This window comes from Myotis myotis, unplaced genomic scaffold, assembly GCF_014108235.1.
Source record: "Myotis myotis isolate mMyoMyo1 unplaced genomic scaffold, mMyoMyo1.p scaffold_m19_p_6, whole genome shotgun sequence".
NCBI classification, from domain to species: Eukaryota; Metazoa; Chordata; class Mammalia; order Chiroptera; family Vespertilionidae; genus Myotis; species Myotis myotis.
The window spans coordinates 24,192,553-24,215,146 of record NW_023416368.1 but is presented as its reverse complement, the minus strand read 5'-3'; the positions used below and the strand labels follow the sequence as shown (position 1 = coordinate 24,215,146).

General features: G+C 38.1%; 1 protein-coding gene across 6 annotated transcripts in view; it reads left to right on the top strand.

The window, feature by feature from the left end:
• The window catches only part of TCERG1 (transcription elongation regulator 1), a 59,880-nt gene that overhangs the window by 33,179 nt on the left and 4,107 nt on the right, over positions 1–22,594 (top strand). For 4 of the 6 annotated variants that reach the window (XR_004968133.1, XM_036312525.1, XM_036312522.1 and 1 more), the window contains 9 exons: positions 24–90; positions 1,157–1,207; positions 2,554–2,689; positions 3,501–3,590; positions 9,066–9,184; positions 13,306–13,456; positions 18,113–18,277; positions 19,639–19,821; positions 22,060–22,239. Coding sequence is in view for 5 of the 6 variants with exons in the window: in XM_036312525.1 (XP_036168418.1) it covers positions 24–90; positions 1,157–1,207; positions 2,554–2,689; positions 3,501–3,590; positions 9,066–9,184; positions 13,306–13,456; positions 18,113–18,277; positions 19,639–19,821; positions 22,060–22,239 (1,142 nt within the window). In the remaining variant the exon portion in view is untranslated. The remainder of the gene's footprint in view (positions 1–23; positions 91–1,156; positions 1,208–2,553; positions 2,690–3,500; positions 3,591–9,065; positions 9,185–13,305; positions 13,457–18,112; positions 18,278–19,638; positions 19,822–22,059; positions 22,240–22,594) is intronic. The other 2 variants (XM_036312526.1, XM_036312523.1) reach the window with 1 other exon arrangement.

Genomic DNA, 22,594 nt, shown 5'->3' with positions numbered 1-22,594 from the left:
GTTAATTAAATTTTACCCTACAGTTAAGGAAGAACAAGAATTAATGGAAGAACTTAATGAAGATGAACCAGTTAAAGCCAAAAAACGGAAGTAAGTAATACTTACAGTTTATGTAATTCAGGTAGATTGTAGCTTTTAAAAGTTGATTAGGCCACATTCAGTTCGTGATTGGGGACAGGTAATGTGTATATGTTGTCAGGTGACAGAAGTGATTGTGTCTTAAGCCAAAAGGCTTTGCTATAGAATGTAGAAATGGTGTGTGTCCCTTCTGTTACTAGATTTGCAAAAGATTTGGTTATTCAAATACACATTATGAAGCCAAATGACATTTTAGGAATTAGATGATAAGTTATTTTCAGATATTCATTAGGCCTGTGTTTTATAAAAAATAAACTTCCTCCCTAAAATAGACCCCAACAGACACCATTCCAGGAATCTCATAAATGCAGACACAGACTTCTCTCTCTTTTTACATACTTCTCACTTCCTAGTCCTAGTCCTGGTAAAGAGGGAACCTAGGAGCTTAGAAAGTGTTCTGAAAGGAAGAGAGTGCTATTAAGAAGAAGTATTAGCTTGGCCAATGCTCTGGCATTGGATAAAATATGAATGTTACTATTATAAGGAGTAGAAGGGTGGGGTAGAGGGTGTTTGTGTGTGGGTGGGGTGGGGGGATGGGACCATTAGCAGCAAAAAGGAAAATTTGAGGGCATTAGGGACTAGTTTATCATAGTCCTTATCTGAAAAGGACAGATTGAATGCAGCCAAATTATGGCAAAAAAAACAAAACAAAACAGTAAGGCAGGCCCTATCAAGGGTGTGTGTGTGTTGTGGTGATTTTTAATGTCTTTATTGGCAACAACATTAAAGAAATTAAAATATTAAAGAGAGTCACTTATGATCGATCAACCATACATTTTTCAGTTGACTTTTTAGTTCTTGACCAAATGTATAAGTATTTTTATTAGTTGTAATTAACTGATTTTTTATTTTTTTAATCTAGAGTAAGACATTTGTTTTCTTAGTTATTAAAAGTGACTGTATTCATTCTGTTTATGTTCCGTAATTTCGGATATTCCTGCAATGTTAAACTTTTAGGTTGTTTTTAATTGTTTGTTCTTATAGACAACTCTGTAAGGTTTTTAACTGCTTTTATCAGGAGAATGTCAAAGAAGTCCTTTATGTGGATTGCCCGAGCTTCTCTATTTAGGTACAAAGCTAAAAGCCTCTTTTTCCTGGCTTAGTTTCTCTTTATTTCTTTTATTGAGATAGATAGTGATAGTTTGTATTGTGACATTTTCATTTAGTAATTCTGTAAAGGTTGTTTTCATTAGTTATATTTCTTGGATGTCTTTTAACTCTATTTAAATAGTTCATAAATAAATTATTATAAGAGGGTATATTGTTTGGCAAATTGCTTTTACCTGTTTGTTTTGTGCATATCTTAGGTCACAGACTATCTCGCTAAGTTCCTGCAGGTCATGGATTATGTCTTCTATTTCTTTTGATTCATTCCCTAAGTTGTTAATTACCTCTCCCTTACCATATTTGAGGGTTAGCCTTAGTTTCATTTAAATTTCCTGGGCTACCTTCACTTTTGAATTTTCTGACGTTCTGTTTTCCTAATTCCCTTAAGTTTCTGTAGGGAATCTGAACCATTATTTTTATATTTAGCAGATCATATTTAAGAAGGAACATCTGCTCAAACACGCCCAACTACTATTGAATTACTTAATTTTTTTTTATTATTCACATGAACGGGCCTTCTTCATAGTGCAGATGTTTGAGAGGTGACTGGATTTCATGTTCACAGTCTCCCTTGAGTCCCATTCAGCAGCAGGGTTGCCCTTAGCCCTGAGGTGCATTTTTGGAGGAACAAGTAGTTTAGTCATTGATGAACAGTTCTAATTCCACCTAACTACTCCTGGGCCTATGTTGCTCTCTGGGACCTGTTCTTCAACTTAAATCTCAACTTATCACCCAGAAAGTGAGTAAAAAAAATGTCAGGTAGGTAAGGTATACATCTCACATATCCACTTGGCCAAGTTTGCAGATATTTTAATTTTATTTTCAAAATAAATTTGAGATTACTAAGACTTATACCAACTCTTATTAGATTTAATAAGTATTTTATGCATTTATAACATAAAACATTTTAGAAAATGCTATTTTTCCTATATCATTTCAAGAACTAAAAGTTATATTCTGTGCTGTTTAATTCTAACACATAGAGTTTGACTGCAATGTGAGATAAGTGGTTTTTTTGTTTTTTAAGTAAGGTAGTTAATTTTGTATATCAACTAGTGTCAGGGAGAGCAAAAGTATATATATTCTCTTACAATGTAGCCATTGTACATTAGAAGCTTATTGTAACTTTATTATTAAAATGAAAGTTGCTTAACCCTTAGAGTTCATTAGATACCCTCAATATAATTTGTTTTTGCCAAAAATATGCTCCTCAGTAGTGAGTCTTGAACATTCCATTTATTTTAAGATTTTAGTAAGATTTCTTATTAATATTTTGTCAGTTGATGCCTTATCTTTTATTTTTTATAGGAGAGATGATAATAAAGACATTGATTCAGACAAAGAAGCTGCAATGGAAGCTGAAATTAAAGCTGCCCGAGAAAGGGCCATTGTCCCTCTGGAGGCCCGAATGAAGCAGTTCAAGGACATGCTGCTAGAAAGAGGGGTCAGAAAACAATCTTTGGGGGAGATATTTCTGTTTTGTATAAGTAATATAAATATGTCTTGCTAAAAGGTCAAATCTAAGGTTAGTGCTCATGTTGTGGGGGGGGGAGAAGGGAAGCCTATCAAATTACTGTATCTTTTCACTCAGCCATTTTCTTGGCTAATTATATAATGTTTAACTTAATGCCACTTACTATCCTTTTAAGTACAAATGATATTTAACATTTATTGGGTCATTAAATTTTGGTGAGTAATTTAAGACGAGTATTAACATTGCAGAATGGCGGACTACTCAGGATAGGTAAGGTATATACGATTCTTCCTTTAATATCTTCATAATGGCCTTTGGTTAAAGAACTGGTACTTTATGATCTTATTATTAATGAACCTTGATTGAGAAGGAATTTCTTTTGGTTATATTCAGACTCATTTGAATAACTAAAATTGGTGCAGTTTTAAATCACAATGTTGTTCACAAGATTGGAGCAAACATGGGAAATCAAAATACAGATCTTCAAGGCTTTTTCTGATGTACTGATTTTAAAATGTCACACAGTAGTGGCTATGTTAATGAGTAATTAGGTGTGTCTTATTTTTATATAATATAGAAATGTTCAGAGCCAATTAGTGTGGAAATTTGCTATTACTCACCTCCCACTGCTTGTCATTTATTAGTGATGGAAAATTCAGGGTGCTTTTTATTATGTCTCCTTTTTAAGCAGATGTCCTGTAGATTTCAAGCAAAATTATATGACCTTTATGTTTTTAGAGCCAACTTACTTATGAAGGGCAATACATTTTTTATGTTAAAGGTGTCTGCTTTTTCAACATGGGAGAAGGAGTTGCACAAGATAGTTTTTGATCCTCGATACTTACTTCTCAACCCTAAAGAACGAAAACAGGTAAAAGGAAAATAACATTATTTTAAAAGTGTATATCACTTATAAGTATAAATTTTAAATTGAAAGGAATAATGTATCATCTTTTTTCTTTCCTTTTCCTAGCACAGTGCTTTAAAAAAACACAGTCTCATATCTTAGAACACAGTCATCCTTTCTCTGTGTGGACATTTCTACCTTAGAAGTACTTGGATATTTTTGCCCTTATGGATGTAGCTATTGCCTCATGAACATTTATTCTTATGCCTCATACAAACTGAGGTTATATCTAAGAAGGTTTCAAAATGCATTCATTTCAAATGCATTTATTAATTTATTAGATAAATGATGCAAATTTGGAGTAGAAAAATAGCAAACTATAGATGAAAAAAAAGGGAAAAATGACCACTTAAAGTTCTACCTAACAGGCAGGATCAGCATTGAACACTTTGGTTTATAGCCTTCCTGGCTGGTACATACTAATACATGTGTGTGTGTGTCTTCTGAACAGAAAATACTTGGAGGCATGTTTATGTCTTACACACACTATACACACCAAGTTCACATCTGAGTGGCATCTCTTAAGATGGACACTCCATTGCCACTTAATCCCGTGATGATTCAGTAACACATCATCTCAGGGTGATTTCTTCTTCGTCTAAAGTATTGCACACTTCTAATTTCTATAATTTCTGAATTACCTGGATTACCCCGACACTGATCTCGCTAAAGTGGTGAGTATATTGAACAGCTGTAAGTGCTGTTGAGCTACAAGATTTCATTTGGTAACAATAGTGCCATCTTCCATATTTATATCTTAATGGTTGGAATAATTCTATACACATTTTGTGTCATTCTGTATGTAGGTCTAGTTGTAGACTTTTTATGAAAAGAGGAAAATTAAAGTGTGCCAGACATATTATAGTGTGCTTGTAGTAGAAAGACATGGCTTTCTAAATATATTTGCATTATCTGCATTTCAAGCACAGTAGTCTTTAAAAAAATTAAAACAAAACACAATCGATTACTGTGTGATGGTCTCGTTCCCACCTGAGTTATGGCTCTATCAAAACCCTAATTGTTAAATTTGTAAATCAACCTTAATTCTTTACTTGAGACCCAATGTACATTTCAAGTCTATCAGCAAATCTACCTCCATAAAGTCATCTAACTCCAAGTGCCTAATACCCTAATCCAAGCCATCGCCATGGTCAACTTTCATCATTGTGTAGCCCCTCATTGAGCTCCTTGCTGCCTTCCCTTTTTGCTCCTCTGAAGTCAAGTTCTTTTTCCACACAGCAGCCAGGCAACTTTCGAAGTTTAAGCAATAAATTAAGGTAGTATTGTTTTGCTTAAAATCTGTGCTATGCTTCCACTTTGTTTAGCATAAAATGAAACTTTATCATGGCCTATAAGCTTCTACATACACTTATGCCTGCAAACTTCTTGAAGCTCTTTTCTTAAATTTACTCATTCTAGGCACGTTGGCCTTGATATGCCTTGAACAGGCCAGTTAGGTACATTCTGGCACTTTCTATTCCCTCTGCCTGGAAATTTTTACCCCAGATTTTTCATGCAGGTACTTTGTCCAAATGCCTTCTGATCAACCTATCTCTGCCTTCTTTACTATCGTCATAGTATGTATAGCTCTTATTGTCTAAAATTACATCTGTCTCTTGCTTCTGCAGAATATAAATTTTGTGAGAGGAGGAATGTGGTCTTGTGCATTGCTCTAAATGTAGTTCCTAGAACAGTGGTTTTCAACCTTCCTAATGCCGCGACCCTTTAATACAGGTCCTCATGTTGTGGTGACCCCCAATTTCATTGTTACAAATTGAATATAATTAAAGCATAGTGATTAATCACAAAAACAATTTGTAATTATATTTGTTTTCCGATGGCCTTAGGCGACCCCTGTGAAAGGGTCGTTCGACCCCCAAAGGGGTCGCGACCCACAGGTTGAGAACCGCTGTCCTAGACTAATGCTTAACCCAAATATCCTTGAAAACTTCAAAATTTTTATGACTTGAGATTATTTATAGCACTGAGTGTTAGTTTCTGAGTAAGTGAAATTACAGGTACATAGTCTCATGTTTGGAAATATTTTGTAAGTTGATGGTGTTACCTCTTTACTGGAGTTACACTTAAGAGAAAAAGTATTAAGCATTCTCTTCTTTCTTTCTTTCTTTCTTTCGTTCGTTCGTTCGTTCGTTCCTTTCTTTCTTTCTTCCTTTCTTTCTTTTTTTTTTCTCCTCACCCAAGGATATATTCTTATCAATTCTAGAGAGAGAGGAAGGGAGAGAGAAACACTTCAATGTGCGAGAGAAACACTGATTAGTTGTCTCCTGCACACACCTTGGTGGAGATGGAATCTGCAACCCAGGCATGTGCCCTGACTGTGAATCAAACACACAATAGTGCATATTGTTCGGTGCACAGGATCATGCTTCAACCAACTGAGCCACCCGGCCAGGGCAAGCACTATTCTATTTTAAATAAAAACTCCTCTTAGAATTTTCTTCTTACAACTGGAATGTAAGAAATGAGAGAAAGGAGAAGTTAACATTTGAATTTAATATATATATTTTTCAATACTCTGTGTGAAATAATTCTCTAGGGAGTATAAAATCAAGGAGTAGCCAATTAAGTCCTAGATACATACTTGCATGTGATAACTTCATATCTCAAATTTGTGCTTTGATTTGAAAAACCTAACAATTTCATTAAAAATGCCTCAATGTAAATTACATCTCGTTCAGTTTTGTCCTTTTTAGTTATCTGTAGACATATATACACATCATTGTAAAAGACATGCTTTATATAATTATTATTATAAATTTTAACGTGTGATTTTTTAAATTTAATCTTATTTTTTATTGAATTTATTGGGGTGACGTTGGTTCACAAAACCATACAGGTTTCAAGTGTACAACTCAACAAAACATCTGCGCGATGCATCATGCGCCCATCCACCCCAAGCAAAGTCTCTTTCCATCCATTTCCCCCCACCTTGGATCAGGCACAGTTTTGTTTTGACAGATTAAAATGTGTGACATTTTTCGAAAATAACCAGATCATTTCTGTGCAGGATGTTAAGCTCGGGTTTAGGGAGAAGTTATGCTAACATTTCAAAATTTAAAATGAAAGTATTTTCATATAGTGCATGTTGTTCAGAGTTGCATAAGAGTGACAGTGTTACAATATGGTAATACATTACCAGTATAATTACTCATGATTGTCAACTGTCCATCTAGGCCACTGTTCACCAAATCAGTATCAACTTATAAATTGTGTTACATTGATGTAAGAATCAAATAATGGAGATCTATTGAAAAGGAAAAACGATTCCCCTGTACACTGAATACTTGGACATCAAATGTGTACATTTTTTCTCTGAACCAACCAGTGCTCCAGCACCAGCTTGGTGTCCTGCAGTTAAATTGAATTCTGACACTATCTATGAGGAGTTAGCATCAGATCTTACAGATTAAGGTCTCAGTCCCACAAGACACCAGACGCAAGTAGTAGGTCCCCAGCTTACCCACACTCTTTATCTTGGCTGCATTTCAGGGGTTCCCATGACCCTCTCTTCGGGTTTGTTAATTTGCCATAACAACTCACAGAACTCAGGGAAATGCTTCCTTCTTTTGACTGGATTTTTTTTTAGTTAATCCTCACCCTGAAGATATTTTTCCCTTGATTTTAAGTAGAGTGGGAGGGAGGGAGAAGGGCAGGGGAGAGAGAGAGTGAGATGGATTTCTTTTGTTTATATTGCCTTAGGAGTAAGCACTTGCTTTTTACTGAAGGTCAGTAGTGGCAGTGCCCCCAGATACCGTAAACTTGGTGAGGGGGGGAACCTAGGGTTTGTACCACCTCCTAAATAGCCTTATTGTGGCAGTACCCCCGCTCTCACTTCCATGTGTGTCTGGTACCACTAATTCCTGAGCTGTGAGGATTCTCTTAAAAAAAAAAAAAGTTCCTTTTTTCTCCCTGGCTGCTTGAAGATTGGCCTCATCATCAACAACACAGTAAGTATCCGAACCAAGAAGTTCATGACAAACTACTTTAGCGGAAACAAATCATCATTGACATCCTTCACCTGGGGATGACAACAGTACCCAAGACAGAAATTCAGGAAAAACTAGCCAAAATATCTAAGACCACACCAGATGTCATCTATGTGTGTGGATTTAGAACCCATTTTGGTGGTAGGAAGATAACTGGCTTTGTCATGATTTATGATTCCTTGAATTATGCAAAGAAAAATGAACCCAAACATAGACTTGTAAGACATGGAACTGTATGAAAAGAAGACCTCAAGAAAACAGAAAGGAATGCAAGAACAGAATGAAGTTGTGGGGAGCAAAGGCCAATGTTGGTGCTGCAAAAAGTGAGCTGGAGATGGGACAAGAAGGAGCAAAGATTATTCAGTGGCTTTATCTGTGGTGATTGTGTACTTTTTTCATGAGAGGATTAATAAACTAAGAACTTAAAAAACTATTTCCTGTTTTTCTTTTGAGTATCTAGTGACTTTAATCAAAGTTGGTAAATTCTCGGTCTTTAAGAGAAAATGTTTTTCGTTAATTCCTTTGTTTTCTTGACTACTGGTTTAGGGTTTGCTTTCTTCTGTCTGCCAAATCCTGTACCACTTGTCCATTTTTCAACTTCCAGCGTTTTTGCCATTTTCCTGTTCTTGTGACTTTAAAAAAGAAATTCCTCTACTGTCATTTTATTAGTATTTGTAGAAGGCAGGAAATAGATGTATATATTCAGTTTATACTTGACTGTACATTATTAAATGGGGAAAATATACAGTAGATGTAAAGCATGGTTATTTTGGTGAAAATTATATCTTAAAGAGAAGCACAGAAATAAAATTAAACTATGGATTCCATACTGTTAATGTTTTATCTAGAAGGCATTTGGGAGGATTGTTAAACATTTCTAAATTGCTTGAATTTTTTTTTTAATATTTTATTGATTTTTCACAGAGAAGAAGGGAGAGGGACAGAGAGCTAGAAACATCGATGAGAGAGATCGATCAGCTGCCTCCTGCACGCCCCCTACTGGGGATGTGCCCGCAACCAAGGTACATGCCCTTGACCGGAATCAAACCTGGGACCCTTCAGTCCGCAGGCCGGCGCTCTATTCACTGAGCCAAACCGGTTCGGCCTAAATTGCTTGAAATTTTTTAATAAACATATATTCAATTTGTAATCAGGGAAAATGAAAATTAAAGGGGCTTTTAGCTTTTTTTTATTCTGGAAGCCTAAACAGAGGGCTGTATGCTACTGTAATACTGTCATGTCAGCTGAAGCTTTAAAATGAGACTTGCTAGAGATAATCTGCATATAATTGCGTCACCTATATTTTCTTACTATAGATTGGACTAGATAGGGACTTAGTGTGTTGGTTTTTTTTTTAATGGATTCCATAGTTTGGTAGTTAAATTACCTATATGAAAGACTAACTTGTCAAATTGGTTTATTTTTGTGATAGGTATTTGATCAGTATGTAAAGACCAGGGCGGAGGAAGAACGCAGGGAAAAGAAAAACAAAATAATGCAAGCCAAGGAAGATTTCAAAAAAATGATGGAAGAAGCAAAATTTAATCCAAGGTATGTGGTCATTATTGTCAACTGTCAAAATATGTGTGTTTTCTCTTAAGATCGGCTAAAAAAATTTAAATATATAAATGGTCTTTTGGAGATTTGGATATGAAAAGCTTATTTGATCATTGGTTTCTGTCTTTCTAATGTTCATTCCTAATATATTTACTGAGGATTCCCTGGAGCGCTTTGAGAGGCATTGGTTTTCAGAAGGGCACCTTTGTTTTACATGTTTTCCTGTGGGAACAAGTTTTCTTCTATAAAAAACTGTTAAATCATAGAAAAGATGTCCCTGTCTTCTTAGTTTTACATACAATAAATTGCAGAGCAGGGACATTATTTTGATTGAAGTGGTGAAGGGACCTTTTAGTTTTCTAAGTATCTAGATTATGGTTTTGTCCTATGTCTTCAACTAATTGTTAATATGTATTGAATATATGTAATGGGCTAAAGAAAATGAGACATTTTAAACTTATGTACCGAGCATTATAGTAATAGCATCAAATACTGGTTGTTTTTTATGTGCTTAAAGATACATGTATATACTAGAGGCCCGGTGCATGAAATTTGTGCGCGCGCGGGGGGGGGGGGGGGGGGCGGCGGGTCCCCTCAGCCCAGCCTGCACCCTCTCCAATCTGGGACCCCTCGGGGGATGTCCCAGGATCGGGCCTAAACCGGCTGTCAGACATCCCTCTCGAAATCTGGGACCGCTAGCTTCTAACCCAGGGGTGGGCAAACTTTTTGACTCGAGGGCCACAATGGGTTCTTAAACTGAACCGGAGGGCCGGAACAAAAGCATGGATGGAGTGTTTGTGTGAACTAATATAAATTCAAAGTAAACATCATTACATAAAAGGGTACGGTCTTTTTTTTTTTTTAGTTTTATTCATTTCAAACGGGCCGGATCCGGCCCGCGGGCTGTAGTTTGCCCACGGCTGTTCTAACCGCTCACCTGCCTGCTTGCCTGATCACCCCTGCCACCCCCCCGCCAGCCTGATCACCCCTAACCACCTCTGCCTGCTGGCCTGGTTGCCCCTAACTGCCCCCCGCCACCGGCCTGGTCACACTCAACTACTCCCCCCCCCCCCCCCCCCCCCCCCGGCCTGGTCGCCCCTAACTGCCCCCCCGCTGGCCTGGTCACTCCCAACTGCCCCCCACCCCCTGCCGCCAGCCTGGTCACCCCTAACTGCTCCCCACCCCCAGCCGCTGGCCTGGTCACCCCCAACTGCCCCCCTCTGCCAGCCTGGTCATCTCTAACTGCTGCCCCCCCCCCCCCCCCCCCCCACGGCCTGGTCGCCCCACGCAGCCTGCTGTTCAGTCATTTGGTCGTCCCTTACTAACCCCCCCGCCAGCTTTGTCGCCCCACGCAGCCTTCTGTTCAGTCGTTACTGTTAATGTGACGGTATCCCGAACAATTTGCATATTCCTCTATTTTTTATATATATACATACATACATACACACACACACATACATACACACCTAAAGTTCTTGTGTGTGTATGTAAGTATACACACAACACACACATATTATCTCATTCAATCTTTAAAACAGCCAATATGATTTAGGTACCCATATCATACCTATTTTACAGATAAGGAAAGTAAGACATAAGCAAGTTGGGTAACTTGCCCAAGTGAATGTGGGATTTCAACTAGATTCCAGTGTTACACCAAAGAGCCCAGGCAGGGACAATTATTTTCTTATTTATAACTTAGTTGTTGTAGTAGGTGGTGTGAACACCTCAGAACATGGAGCATTTCTAAAACTGTAGGGTAGATTTAGGGAGTCTCTCAGTTAAGTGGCACTTTTTATAAAAGTTCATCTTGTTTAAACAGTTATTTTTGTCAGTGGAGTTATGTTGTTTGAGAAAGTGCACTTGGGATTACAATTGTATATTTGAAATATGAAGAGAACACTCCTGTGGCATTAATACAAACGTCAGAAAACAAAGCCAGTAGAGGGGTTGTGGCTGTGAAGAAGGCAGTGCTCTTCAGGGGTGGCAGAGCTTCAGACTCTCCCGTGGGGCTCCAGAGGGTGAGTTCATGGCTCGCAGTAGTTAAGACTGGGTTGTAAATAACATTTTTGGAGGCAATTGAGGAAATTAGAACATGGACTGTTAATACAGGATAGAGAATTAGTAATTTTCTTGAGTATTGTGATTATGGAGCAAAAGGATTTACTCAAGAGATGCTGAAATATTTATAGATGGAGTTCCATAGTGTCTATAGCTTATTTTCAAATGATTCAGCAAAACATAACTATTAAAACCCTTTATGGATCTGGGAATAATTGAGACTCCAAACGTATTTTCCTTTTGTAGGTTTGACGAATTAAGTCTTGCTTTATCTCAGTACCCTCCTGATGTTCTTATGGAGCAGATAGAATTGTTAGTGATCGGAACTATGCAAGTTACTTTCAGAAAATAAAACCATCAAGCACATAACTAGAAGTTTTAACAGTTGGGGCATTGCGCTGTATTGCTATATCATTACATTTAATGCTAGGACAAAGATTAGGACCCCTTTTGATTAAGTAGCAGAAAATGAGGAATACTGTCCACTGACCTAAATTTCTCTTTGATTTGGAAAAAAGACTACGATCACCGAATTCTTTAGCAGAGTCTGTAGATAAAAAGCACTGGAGTTTGTTCCAAGGGAAAATGACGGGGGAGAATTACTTAACTTTAGTGCCTATCTTTTCAATGCCTTTTTTCTTTATAAATAGAGATTTCAGGTCAACTCCTGATCATTGTAATGTTCCCAACCCCTTACCACCAACCACTATCTACCCCTCTCCTCCTCAAAAAACCCACAAAAACCCAAAACTCTTATTCATATATCACTGCCTCCAAAATGGCTGTCACTGGCTAACTGCTTTTCCTTTATCCAAATCAACAGCAGTTTTTCTACCTCTTCAATTGTCTGTTAGAAAGTAGTGCTTTTTAGAGTTAAGAGATGAGTCAAATAAAAACATTTCCATGGGAACTTAATGCTAAAACTTCATTTTAGTCTGTTCTGGTAAAACATGTTAATTAATTTACTTATTATAAGCAATATAAATAAGTGTAAAATAATTGAGTTTTCATTTTTACATGTTAATTTTACATTTTTTTAAAGGTTTTTTCTTTAATCGTAGTATTGCTTTTTCTAAAATTATAAAGTAAGGTGCTTGATTTATCATGAAGAGAAAAATATATCTAATGGACTACATGCTATGCCTTTTCTGGGATACACTTTTATTTTACCTTAGCATTTCATTATGGTTATGTATTCATTGTTCAAACCAGGTTTACAATATATCCTTTTGATAGAAATGTTGAATTAATGACATTATGTATTGTAATATCAGTTGCATATAAAAGATTATCAGAATCGATAACTTTGGTTAGCAAAGCTTAAAAATAGCAAATGTGCTGAAACCAGTTTGGCTCACTGGATAGAGCAGCCGTGGGCAAACTATGGCCCGCGGGCCAGATCCGGCCCGTTTGAAATGAATAAAACTAAAAAAAAAAAAAGACCGTACCCTTTTATGTAATGATGTTTACTTTGAATTTATATTAGTTCACACAAACACTCCATCCATGCTTTTGTTCCGGCCCTCCGGTCCAGTTTAAGAACCCATTGTGGCCCTCGAGTCAAAAAGTTTGCCCACCCCTGCTAACCACTGAGGTTAAGTCTCTTGAAGCCCACACATTCTTTGCTCTCTGATGTGTGGATCTTTCTACCACCATTCTGATACTAAACAAATCTCTAACGACATTTTCACCCTTTAGCCCAGGGGTCCTCAAACTTTTTAAACAGGGGGCCAGTTCACTGTCCCTCAGACTGTTGGAAGGCCGGACTATAGTTTAAAAAAAAACTATGGACAAATTCCTATGCACACAGCGGCGGCAAAAACAACCGGCGGGCTGGATAAATGTTTTCGGCGGGCCGCATGTGGCCCGGGGGCCGTAGTTTGAGGACCCCTGCTTTAGCCCTTTTGACTCCATTCTGTAGCTCAGTGTTTAAGCAGATATTGGGACTCAGTGTCTCGTTGGCACACATTCTTGCTGGAAAAATGGTATCTTCTGCTATACCTTTCTACAAGCAGAAATAGCTCTGTCAATGCACACTTGCCATTTTGTTACAGAGCAACTTTTAGTGAATTTGCAGCCAAGCATGCTAAAGATTCAAGATTCAAAGCAATTGAAAAGATGAAAGATCGAGAAGCCTTGTTTAATGAATTTGTGGCAGCTGCAAGAAAGAAAGAGAAAGAAGATTCGAAGACCAGAGGTGAGAAGGTAAGATGGTTTTCGTTCCAGTGGTGTGATTGATAGGAGTGCGAATAGAGAGGGACTAAGCTGGTGCTATGTTTCTAGTTTCATTCATGAGCATAAGTAATAGGACCCACATTTACTGTTTAGCCTTTTAAATTGACTTTTATAATTGTTGATATGTGTATATTCTATCACTTTCCATAATTTTAGTAGCTTCACTAAACTACAAAGGGTTGCTTTAAATTTTATTAATATTGAGATGCCCGGTAAACCCAGAACTGGTTGTTAGGCTTGTCTTTTCACTGACCAGCTAAGTGCCTGCTAAGATTCCAAGATTTTTTATAGGTGGTAACATTTAAGTTTCAGAGCCTTCTTTATCTTTTTTGCTCTCTAAAAGCATTTTAGTGACTTTCTAATCTTTTAGTAAACATGTCTTACATATAAATTATTGCTTATCAGAATTAAAGGTCAGCTATAAAAGATTCATGAATTTCAAATGTCACTGATAGCAGTGTCGGGAGTGGAGAGGAGCTCACCACTGGGGAGGCCGACGGGTAGGGAGGGGGCACCAGTGGTGTGTGAGCCATCAAAACAAGCAGCCACCCCCTTAGTGTCCCTGTATGCTTGTGCATGGAGGAAACCTCTGGAGCCTAATCACTCTTGACCTTTTCGAATTGCCTCTTGTTCCAGGAAGTTAAAATATTACAAATTCTATTAAATGTTGTTAGGGAAGTAATACCACTCTTGTTGGGAAGAAGTCTTTGTCATTGAAAATAGCAATAGTATTAGATGAAATGTCTTTTGTCAGAAATCATCTGAAATTTCCTGATTTATTTGGCTTCAAAAGTATGTTTTTCCAGAATTATTTCAGTATTAACAATGTTTGTTTGTAAAGCGATTATGCTTTGCCGTGGAAATGTGCAAAGTTGAATTCTACTTAAACATTTTATGTGTTGTGTTAGAAACATGTTAATGAATTGTTTGCTAATTTTGACTTTGTTATAATTTATTTAAGGGAAATCAAGTAAATAGATGATTGATATTGTATGATTTATGTGATTGCTTTTATGCAAATTGAATGTTTTTCTCTCTGCATTTGTAACTGGTTTTTTTTACCCTAAACACTTTTTTATGTAACTATTTTATGTATTCTGTTTTATAACAAGTGGATAGACTTTACAGTTTTGTGCTGTGCAACCTGTCAATCAATTCAGTCTGACAGCTGTCAGTCACTGATATGCAAAGTATTATGGGATTCTCTAGTGAGGAAAGAGTTGGTATCTCTCTGTGTGGTGACTTTAGCCTCCTGCAGTTCCGGTACTTTACATTTTTTTAGTCTTTTTCCTTATAAAGTGATGACAGTTGTGCCCAGAATGTGTCAATTAAAATAAGAAATTAAGTAGATATTACATCTAAATAACCCTAATATAGTCAGCTTTATTTTCTTCTGGTTGTAAAATTTTAATTCTTTAAGTTTGGGCTTGGTTCTGTACCATTACTAAATTTTAAAATAAAGTAAAACTTTCTCAGCCAGTTTAAAGAATGCATAATCAATTACTCACTAGGCCATGAAAGCAGAAATCTTTAAAGTAAGGGTTTAAATATAGTAGTATTAAATTCACATTCTGAGAAGTGGTTGGATAATGAAGTTTTCTCACATTCTTCATGACTTTCACTGTAGATTCTTATGAAGTATATTGTTTATACTGTTTTTTTTTTTTTTAAATATATTTTACTGATTTTCTACAGAGAGGAAGGGAGAGAGATAGAGAGCCAGAAACATCGATGAGAGAGAAACATCGATCAACTGCCTCCTGCACATCTCCCACTGGGGATGTGCCCGCAACCCAGGTACATGTCCCTGACCGGAATCGAACCTGGGACCCTGCAGTCCACAGACCGACGCTCTATCCACTGAGCCAAACCGGCCTCGGCGTTTATACTGTTTTTTAAAATCACATTTTAACTGTGTAACTGAAGAGTAAGATCAGTACCAGTATCATGCTGATATGTTGGAGTTGTTCTTTGTTCTTTGGATTCTCTAATCGAATCAGTAGCTGCATGGTAAAAATATAAAGGCAACTACTTGCTGAGCCAAAAGCCTGTGAAGGACATTGACTTTTGGTCAAATACTGTGTTTTCCTTCAGTAGGCGTTTTCAAGCTAAAGGTTACAATTATTTTCATGTAGCCTTCACTGGTAATTTTCCATTTTATTAAAAAAAGGCCCCAAACTCTTCATTTTTTTTAAAATATATTTTATTGATTTTTTTACAGAAAGGAAGGGAGAGAGATAGAGAGTTAGAAACATCGATGAGAGAGAAACATCGATCAGCTGCCTCCTGCACATCTCCTACTGGGGATGTGCCCGCAACCCAGGTACATGCCCTTGACCGGAATCAAACCTGAGACCTTTCAGTCCGCAGGCTCTATCCACTGAGCCAAACCGGTTTTGGCTCAAACTCTTCATTTTTACTAGACTGTTTTATTTACCACAGTAGCTACCCTCACATTTTTTGTTTATTATAATTTATTACTGTAGCCCATTTTTATAAAACTATGGTTCAAATAATTTACTTTTTGGAACAACACATTTGAAGTTATACATAATGGAGTTAGTCTTTTTAGGAAATTGGCATTTTCTCTCTTCCCTGTTTCAAATTTCCTGCTGAACAATTTAAATATTTTTATTACAGTACATCGTAAGGCTAAAGAGACAATTTTCCCTATTAATTTAACAGCTTAGATGGGAAGGCACTTTCATATTTGGAAATAAAGTGTTTTTTTTGTTGTTTTTTTTTTTAAATATATTTTATTGATTTTTTACAGAGAGGAAGGGAGAGAGATAGAGAGTTAGAAACATCGATGAGAGAGAAACATCGATCAGCTGCCTCCTGCACATCTCCTACTGGGGATATGCCCGCAACCCAGGTACATGCCCTTGACCAGAATCGAACCTGGGACCTTTCAGTCCGCAGGCCGACGCTCTATCCACTGAGCCAAACCGGTTTCGGTGGAAATAAAGTTTTATTTAAAGTTTACTTTGGCTATATATCACACATTTAAAAAACTTAGATGATTTTGACTTTATAGGCTTTGTTTGAAAATGATTTTAAGTTCATGTAAATTCCTATGGCTTAGAAAGATTCGGGTTTGCTACAGCTTGCATGTCTTTATTTAGCATGAATTTTATAAATTTTGCCTTTTAGTTTTGACGTGCATCTAGGAATTTGGTGTTTATCATCTCAGATACAAAGTAGACAAGATGAACAGTAAATTTATGTCATATTACTACATCAAGTGGTTTCTTTATCACTGTCTGCAAATGCTGGGTTTATGATCCAAACAAAGCCACTGCTGAAATCCACAGCTGATTAGTTCTTGTCTTTTTAAAAATTCTCTAATGTAGACACAGTTTCTTATAATCTTACAAGTGTTTTCCAGAAAGGACATAAACCTCCCTTTTAATCCTTTAATAGGAGAAATGAGGTTTAGGAGGAAATGAGAGGGTTGGAATAGGCAGAAAGAATGATTCATTTATTTTGTGCCCACACATTTGAAATTCTGATTCCATTCCTAATTTATTATTCCCTTGGTCAGGAGGGAATGCTTAATCTCTATGGAGAGAAGAGTTTCTTGACATAGTCAGAATCCTCTGCTGAAAGGACTTTGGCTATCTTGATATCTTTCCTGGAAGGAGCACAGAATAATTTAGATGAGCCTAGTTTTAAAACAGATCCTCAAAAGATCATAAAATAAATGCCTCATTTATCTCTTTCTTTCCCTATTTATAAAATATATATATATATATATATATATATATATATATATATATATATATATATATATAGTTTGAGATAAGTATTGCATATTTTGATACTATAATACCTTTGATATAATGTTACTAACTTGGTACTTCAGTTGTTAAGTATGTTATTTCATTGATACATATTCTGAGCTGTGTAATGGTGAAGGCATACATGTTTAATGGCTAAGAAGTACAGGAAATCTGAATGCAGGTTGTTTTTTTTTGTTTTTTTTTTTTTTTAGTAATGATTAATTAATTATGACCAACATAGAAATTCTATAATTTTCTTGTATATAAGGTGAAAAATACCTTGCCTTTCTTTAAAAATTGGACTTATTTTTTTGTTTTTAGATATTTGATAGTTTCAGGTTTGTAATAAATAAGACTTGCTATTTGTGCTCAACGGTTTCTAAATCCCCCTATTAGTTTTAACAAACAAAAATTTTATTCATCTACTTTTTAAAATAAAGCATTTTTACCAGCTTTATGTTGAAGTATTTTACTGTAGTTTATAAGCTGATTCTTTGCTAAAAGTAAATTCAAATTCACATTCCTTATGAAATATAGCAGTTCTGAGATCAAATATTATAAACAACATAAAAGTTTTTCTCTATATTTGAATAATTTTATTAGAGAACATAATTTATCTTAATTTTGCTATATTTGAAATGACAGCCTATATGTGTGTTGATTTTTATATTTCTCATGAAAGAGTAATTCTGATATTCTCCTTTACTAAAACTTACTGTTTCCTGAGTAAGTGCATTTAAAAAGTTATTCTTATTTTTAAGGTGAATGAACTTTTTTTTAGTTGTAAGCATTTAGATATGAGGAATTTCTCATTGTTTTTCCTTCATCTTGTTTTGAAATGTAGATTAGATCGGATTTCTTTGAATTATTATCTAATCATCACCTGGACAGTCAGTCTCGATGGAGCAAAGTAAAAGACAAAGTAGAAAGTGATCCACGTTACAAAGCAGTGGATAGTTCATCAATGAGAGAAGACCTTTTCAAACAGTATATTGAAAAAATAGCCAAGGTAACCATTGGGCCACTTGTCCTTTAACCATCTACACTAATAAAAGAGAAACATGGTAATTGGCGTATGACCGCTACCCTTTTCATTGGCTAATCAGCGAGATATGCAAATTAACTGTCAGCCAAGATGGCGGCCGGCAGCCAGGCAGCTTGAAACTAACATGAGGCTTGCTTGCCTCAGTGATGGAGGTCGTTGGAGGAAACCAACGTTCCCCGCCTGCGGCTGCAGGCCTCTGAGAGGGCAGTTTAAGAAACACTGTAACAAATACCGCTGGACTTCAGCCAGCAGATTCACAACATTGTAAGCAAAGGCAAAAAAAAAAAAAAAGAAAAAAAAGGAGCGGTTGGGAACTTCAGTCACTCCCAGCCTGAAAACAGCCCTCAGCCCCTCACCCAGACTGGCCAGGCACCCCAGTGGGGACCCCCACCCTGATCCAGGACACCCTTCAGGGCAAACCAGCCGGTCCCACCCATGCACCAGGCCTCTACCCTATATAGTAAAAGGGTAATATGCCTCCCGGCACTGGGATCAGCGTGACAGGGGGCGGGGCCCCAACCCCCTGAGCAGCCCTGCTCTGTGCCTGATAGGGGGGAGCTCCCCAATCCTCCCCCCCCCCCCCCACGGGCCCTGCCCTGAGTGTGACGGGGTAGAGCCATAACCTCCCCATCGGCCCTGCCCTGAGTGTGAGAGTGGCGGCGCCCCAACCCCCTGATGGGCCCTGCTCTGTGTGTGACGGGGGCAGTGCCCCAACCCCCTGATTGGCCCTGCTCTGTGTGTGACGGGGTGGTGCCGCAACCTCCCCATCGGCCCTGCCTTGAGTGTGACAGGGGACGGTGCCCCAACCCCCCAATTGGCCCTACCCTGAGCATGACTGAGGGTGGCATTGCAACCTCCCAGTCCGCCCTGCTCTGTGCATGACGGGGCGGCGCCCCAACTCCCCAATCGGCCCTGCTCTGAGCCCGACCAGGGGCTGCACCTAGGGATTGGGCCTGCCCTCTGCCACCCGGGAGCAGGCCTAAGCCAGCAGGTCGTTATCTCCCAAGGAGTCCCAGACTGCGAGAGGGCACAGGCCGGGCTGAGGGACACCCTTTCCCCCCGAGTGCACAAATTTTTGTGCACCGGGCCTCTAGTGGAATAATAAAATCCTTAATTGCATTATAATGCTGTTCGCTGCTGTTTGGGGTTTGGCATTTTTCTTGTTGATATTCTTAATACAAGAATCTCTAGTTACTGATTTGGAAATGGGGTACAGTGTTTAGGTATATGGTATTCTTGGTAGGTTTAAAATTTTGTATTTGAAAAACTTTGTGGAAACCTTTTTATGCAGTTGGTAAAAGGATAATGTAATTTCACTTTTACAGAATTTAGACTCAGAAAAAGAAAAGGAGTTGGAAAGGCAAGCCCGCATTGAGGCTAGCCTTAGGGAACGAGAGAGAGAGGTTCAGAAGGCTCGATCCGAACAAACGAAAGAAATAGATCGAGAGAGAGAGCAGCACAAACGGGAAGAAGCTATCCAGAACTTCAAGGCACTTCTGTCTGACATGGTATTTATTGCTCTTTCACTATTTTCTCTGTAAATTACTGGATGTTAGAAGTCCATTACATTACCTCAGAGTGAGCATTTTAATATTCTTTAAGTTGACTGTGAGGGATACAATTTGGTAAGTTATTTATAAACTTTTAAAATTGAGTACTTGGTATGAGCCCTGTTGGGACAGGCAAACCCTAGTTATTTAACATTTTCAGAAGTGAGATCATTTATTTATATGAAAATTCCTAATCTTTCAGTGTCAAAGCTTTATTTTTATTGGTCTTGATAAGTCATCTTAAAGTCACACTTATAGGCCATAGTAAGAAACAAGTGTGCTGAACATGATTTACCCCTAAAAAAAAATTTTTTTTTTTTTTAAGTTTTAGAGGAGGAGGGAGAAAGAAAAAGAGATAGATAGACATTAATCGGTTGCCTCGTGTACATACCTGGACCAGGGATGGAACCCACAACTTGAGTATGTGCCCTACTGAGAATCGAACCCAGGACCTTCCACTGATGTTTTTATTTATTTTAGAGAGAAAGGGAGAGGGAGAGAGAGAGAGAGAAACATCAATGATGAGAGAGAATCATTGATCAGCTGCCCCTACACGCCCCCCCTCTGGGGATCGAGCTCGAAACCCAGGCATGTGCCCTGATGTGGAATCAAACCGTGACCTCCCAATTCATAGGTTGACGCTCAACCATTGAGCCCACATCACCAGGCTAATTTACCCTTTCCGTTGATGATTTAGAGTCATCATTGTGATGACCAGTTATTATCTCTATAGATGGTATGAGAAGTAGGACTTGGGGGGTGCTGACTCCAGGAGATACCCTGGAACTTTCTTGAAAATACTTCTGCATTACCCAGGTTGTTAAGATAAGTAGAGTGTGAGTTCCCTACAGAGAATACCCCAGACCGCGTTGCTGTTCTATTGTTTTTTCCCTTCTTTGTTGCCATCTTTCCTGCTGTTCTGTCAGTGCGGCTCTTCAGAGCACTCCAGTCGAGTCTTCAGATTTCTTCCCTTGCTTCTGCTGGTCAGTTTTTAATTTCCTTCTCTTCTCTGGACAGTCTGTCGTTTCCTCATTTCTCTACCTTTTTCTGTTTCCCCCAGTTCATCTTTATTACAACAACAGAAATCTTTGTAAAAGACAGATCTGATTTTGTGACTCTTCCCTTTGCTTGCAGAAGATTAAGGTCTTCCTTCCTTTTAGCAGTTGCCTACATTTCAAATTCAGTCTCCTTAGCATGATATAAAAGACTGTTCATTCCTTGACTGCCTCTCCCCCACCACCCATATTACCTTACCTGCTTTGGTTTCCTTTCTTGCCCCCTAATTAGACTCTAGCCTTGCTGAACTTAACCTTTAATGAACCATACTTACATTTAACAAATCCTGCCGTTGCTCATTCCAGTCCTTCCACCTAGAGTGCTTTCAAACTTCCCACCGTGGTGGTGAACCTCCTCATTCTTCAAGAGCACACTCAAAAATACCTCCTCTGAGGCTGATCCCAGCCCCTCTGGGCACATCTGACCTTACTGCTGCTTTTATTACCCTGTGCTCAGCTTAGACCTCTGCAGTACTCCCTGCATGTTACTGCAGTTGTTGGCTTCCATGCCTGTCTTCCCTAAAAAGAGTGAGCCATTAAAGGAAGGGGTTTATTTATTATGTATTCCCAGTGCCAAGCATAGTGTTTACCTGACACGTATTTAGATGCTTGATAAATGTTGGTTAAATAAATGTTTTTTGTATTTTTTTTTCTTAACTTTCTGTCTTTTCAGCCTCCAAATTTCTTAGCAATTGGCAGCAGTGTGACTTAACTGCTAATGCCATTCCCAGCATTGAAGCATATCTTTTTGCTGGTTGGTGAACCAACTAGCCCTGTCTGGTGGTCTGTTTTCTAGTCTTCTTAACCAAGTTAATTCTTGCTTATTCTTGGAAGTGTCAAAGTTGGTAAGATGTTAAATAGAAAACCTAACTATTTAACTACTATTAAAGTGATTACAGACCATGGGTGGTGGGAGATATCTTGTCTTCTTCCTTCTCCACCTCTAAACCAACATTTGACAGCTTAAGTGAGGTCTGAGAGGTAAGTTTTCTGGCCTAAAGAAGCAGATTTTCAGTGACTTCTTCACTAAGGTGATGTCACCATCAGCTTCTGTTTTTTAAATGTATGATTCCTAAACAAAGGAGCCTTTCTTGAAGTGTGAACAGGTGGGTCTGGTGTTAGATACAGATCTCTGTTTCAGGTTCGTTCTTCAGATGTGTCCTGGTCAGATACTCGCAGGACCCTCCGGAAAGATCACCGCTGGGAGTCTGGATCCTTGTTGGAGAGAGAGGAGAAAGAGAAGCTTTTTAATGAACACATTGAAGCACTTACCAAAAAGAAGAGGGAGCACTTTAGGCAACTTCTGGATGAAACTTCCGCAGTAAGAGTTAATTTTCGTATTCTAATCTGCACGGATCGTTGTTAATCCCAAAGTAAAACATGGACATGATTTTTAGTGTCATGGTCTTTAGATCCATTACTGGAATTCATGCAGTTTTCAAGTTCATATCTGCTCCTGTGGCTGTTCAGAATGTCCTTAGCTGTGTGTGATCATTGGTCCCTCCTGATAATTGATTTAATAAATTCCTTCTTTTGCCCCATTTTCAATTTGGCGCTGTAGCCCCCTTGTTTGGCAGTGTGTACACTCTCCTGTCCAGGTGCTGCTCCTGTTGGGCTGCTCTCTGGGTAATGGCTTCTTCAGAAGTTAGGGTATTGCGCCTGGAGGTACAGGGTTG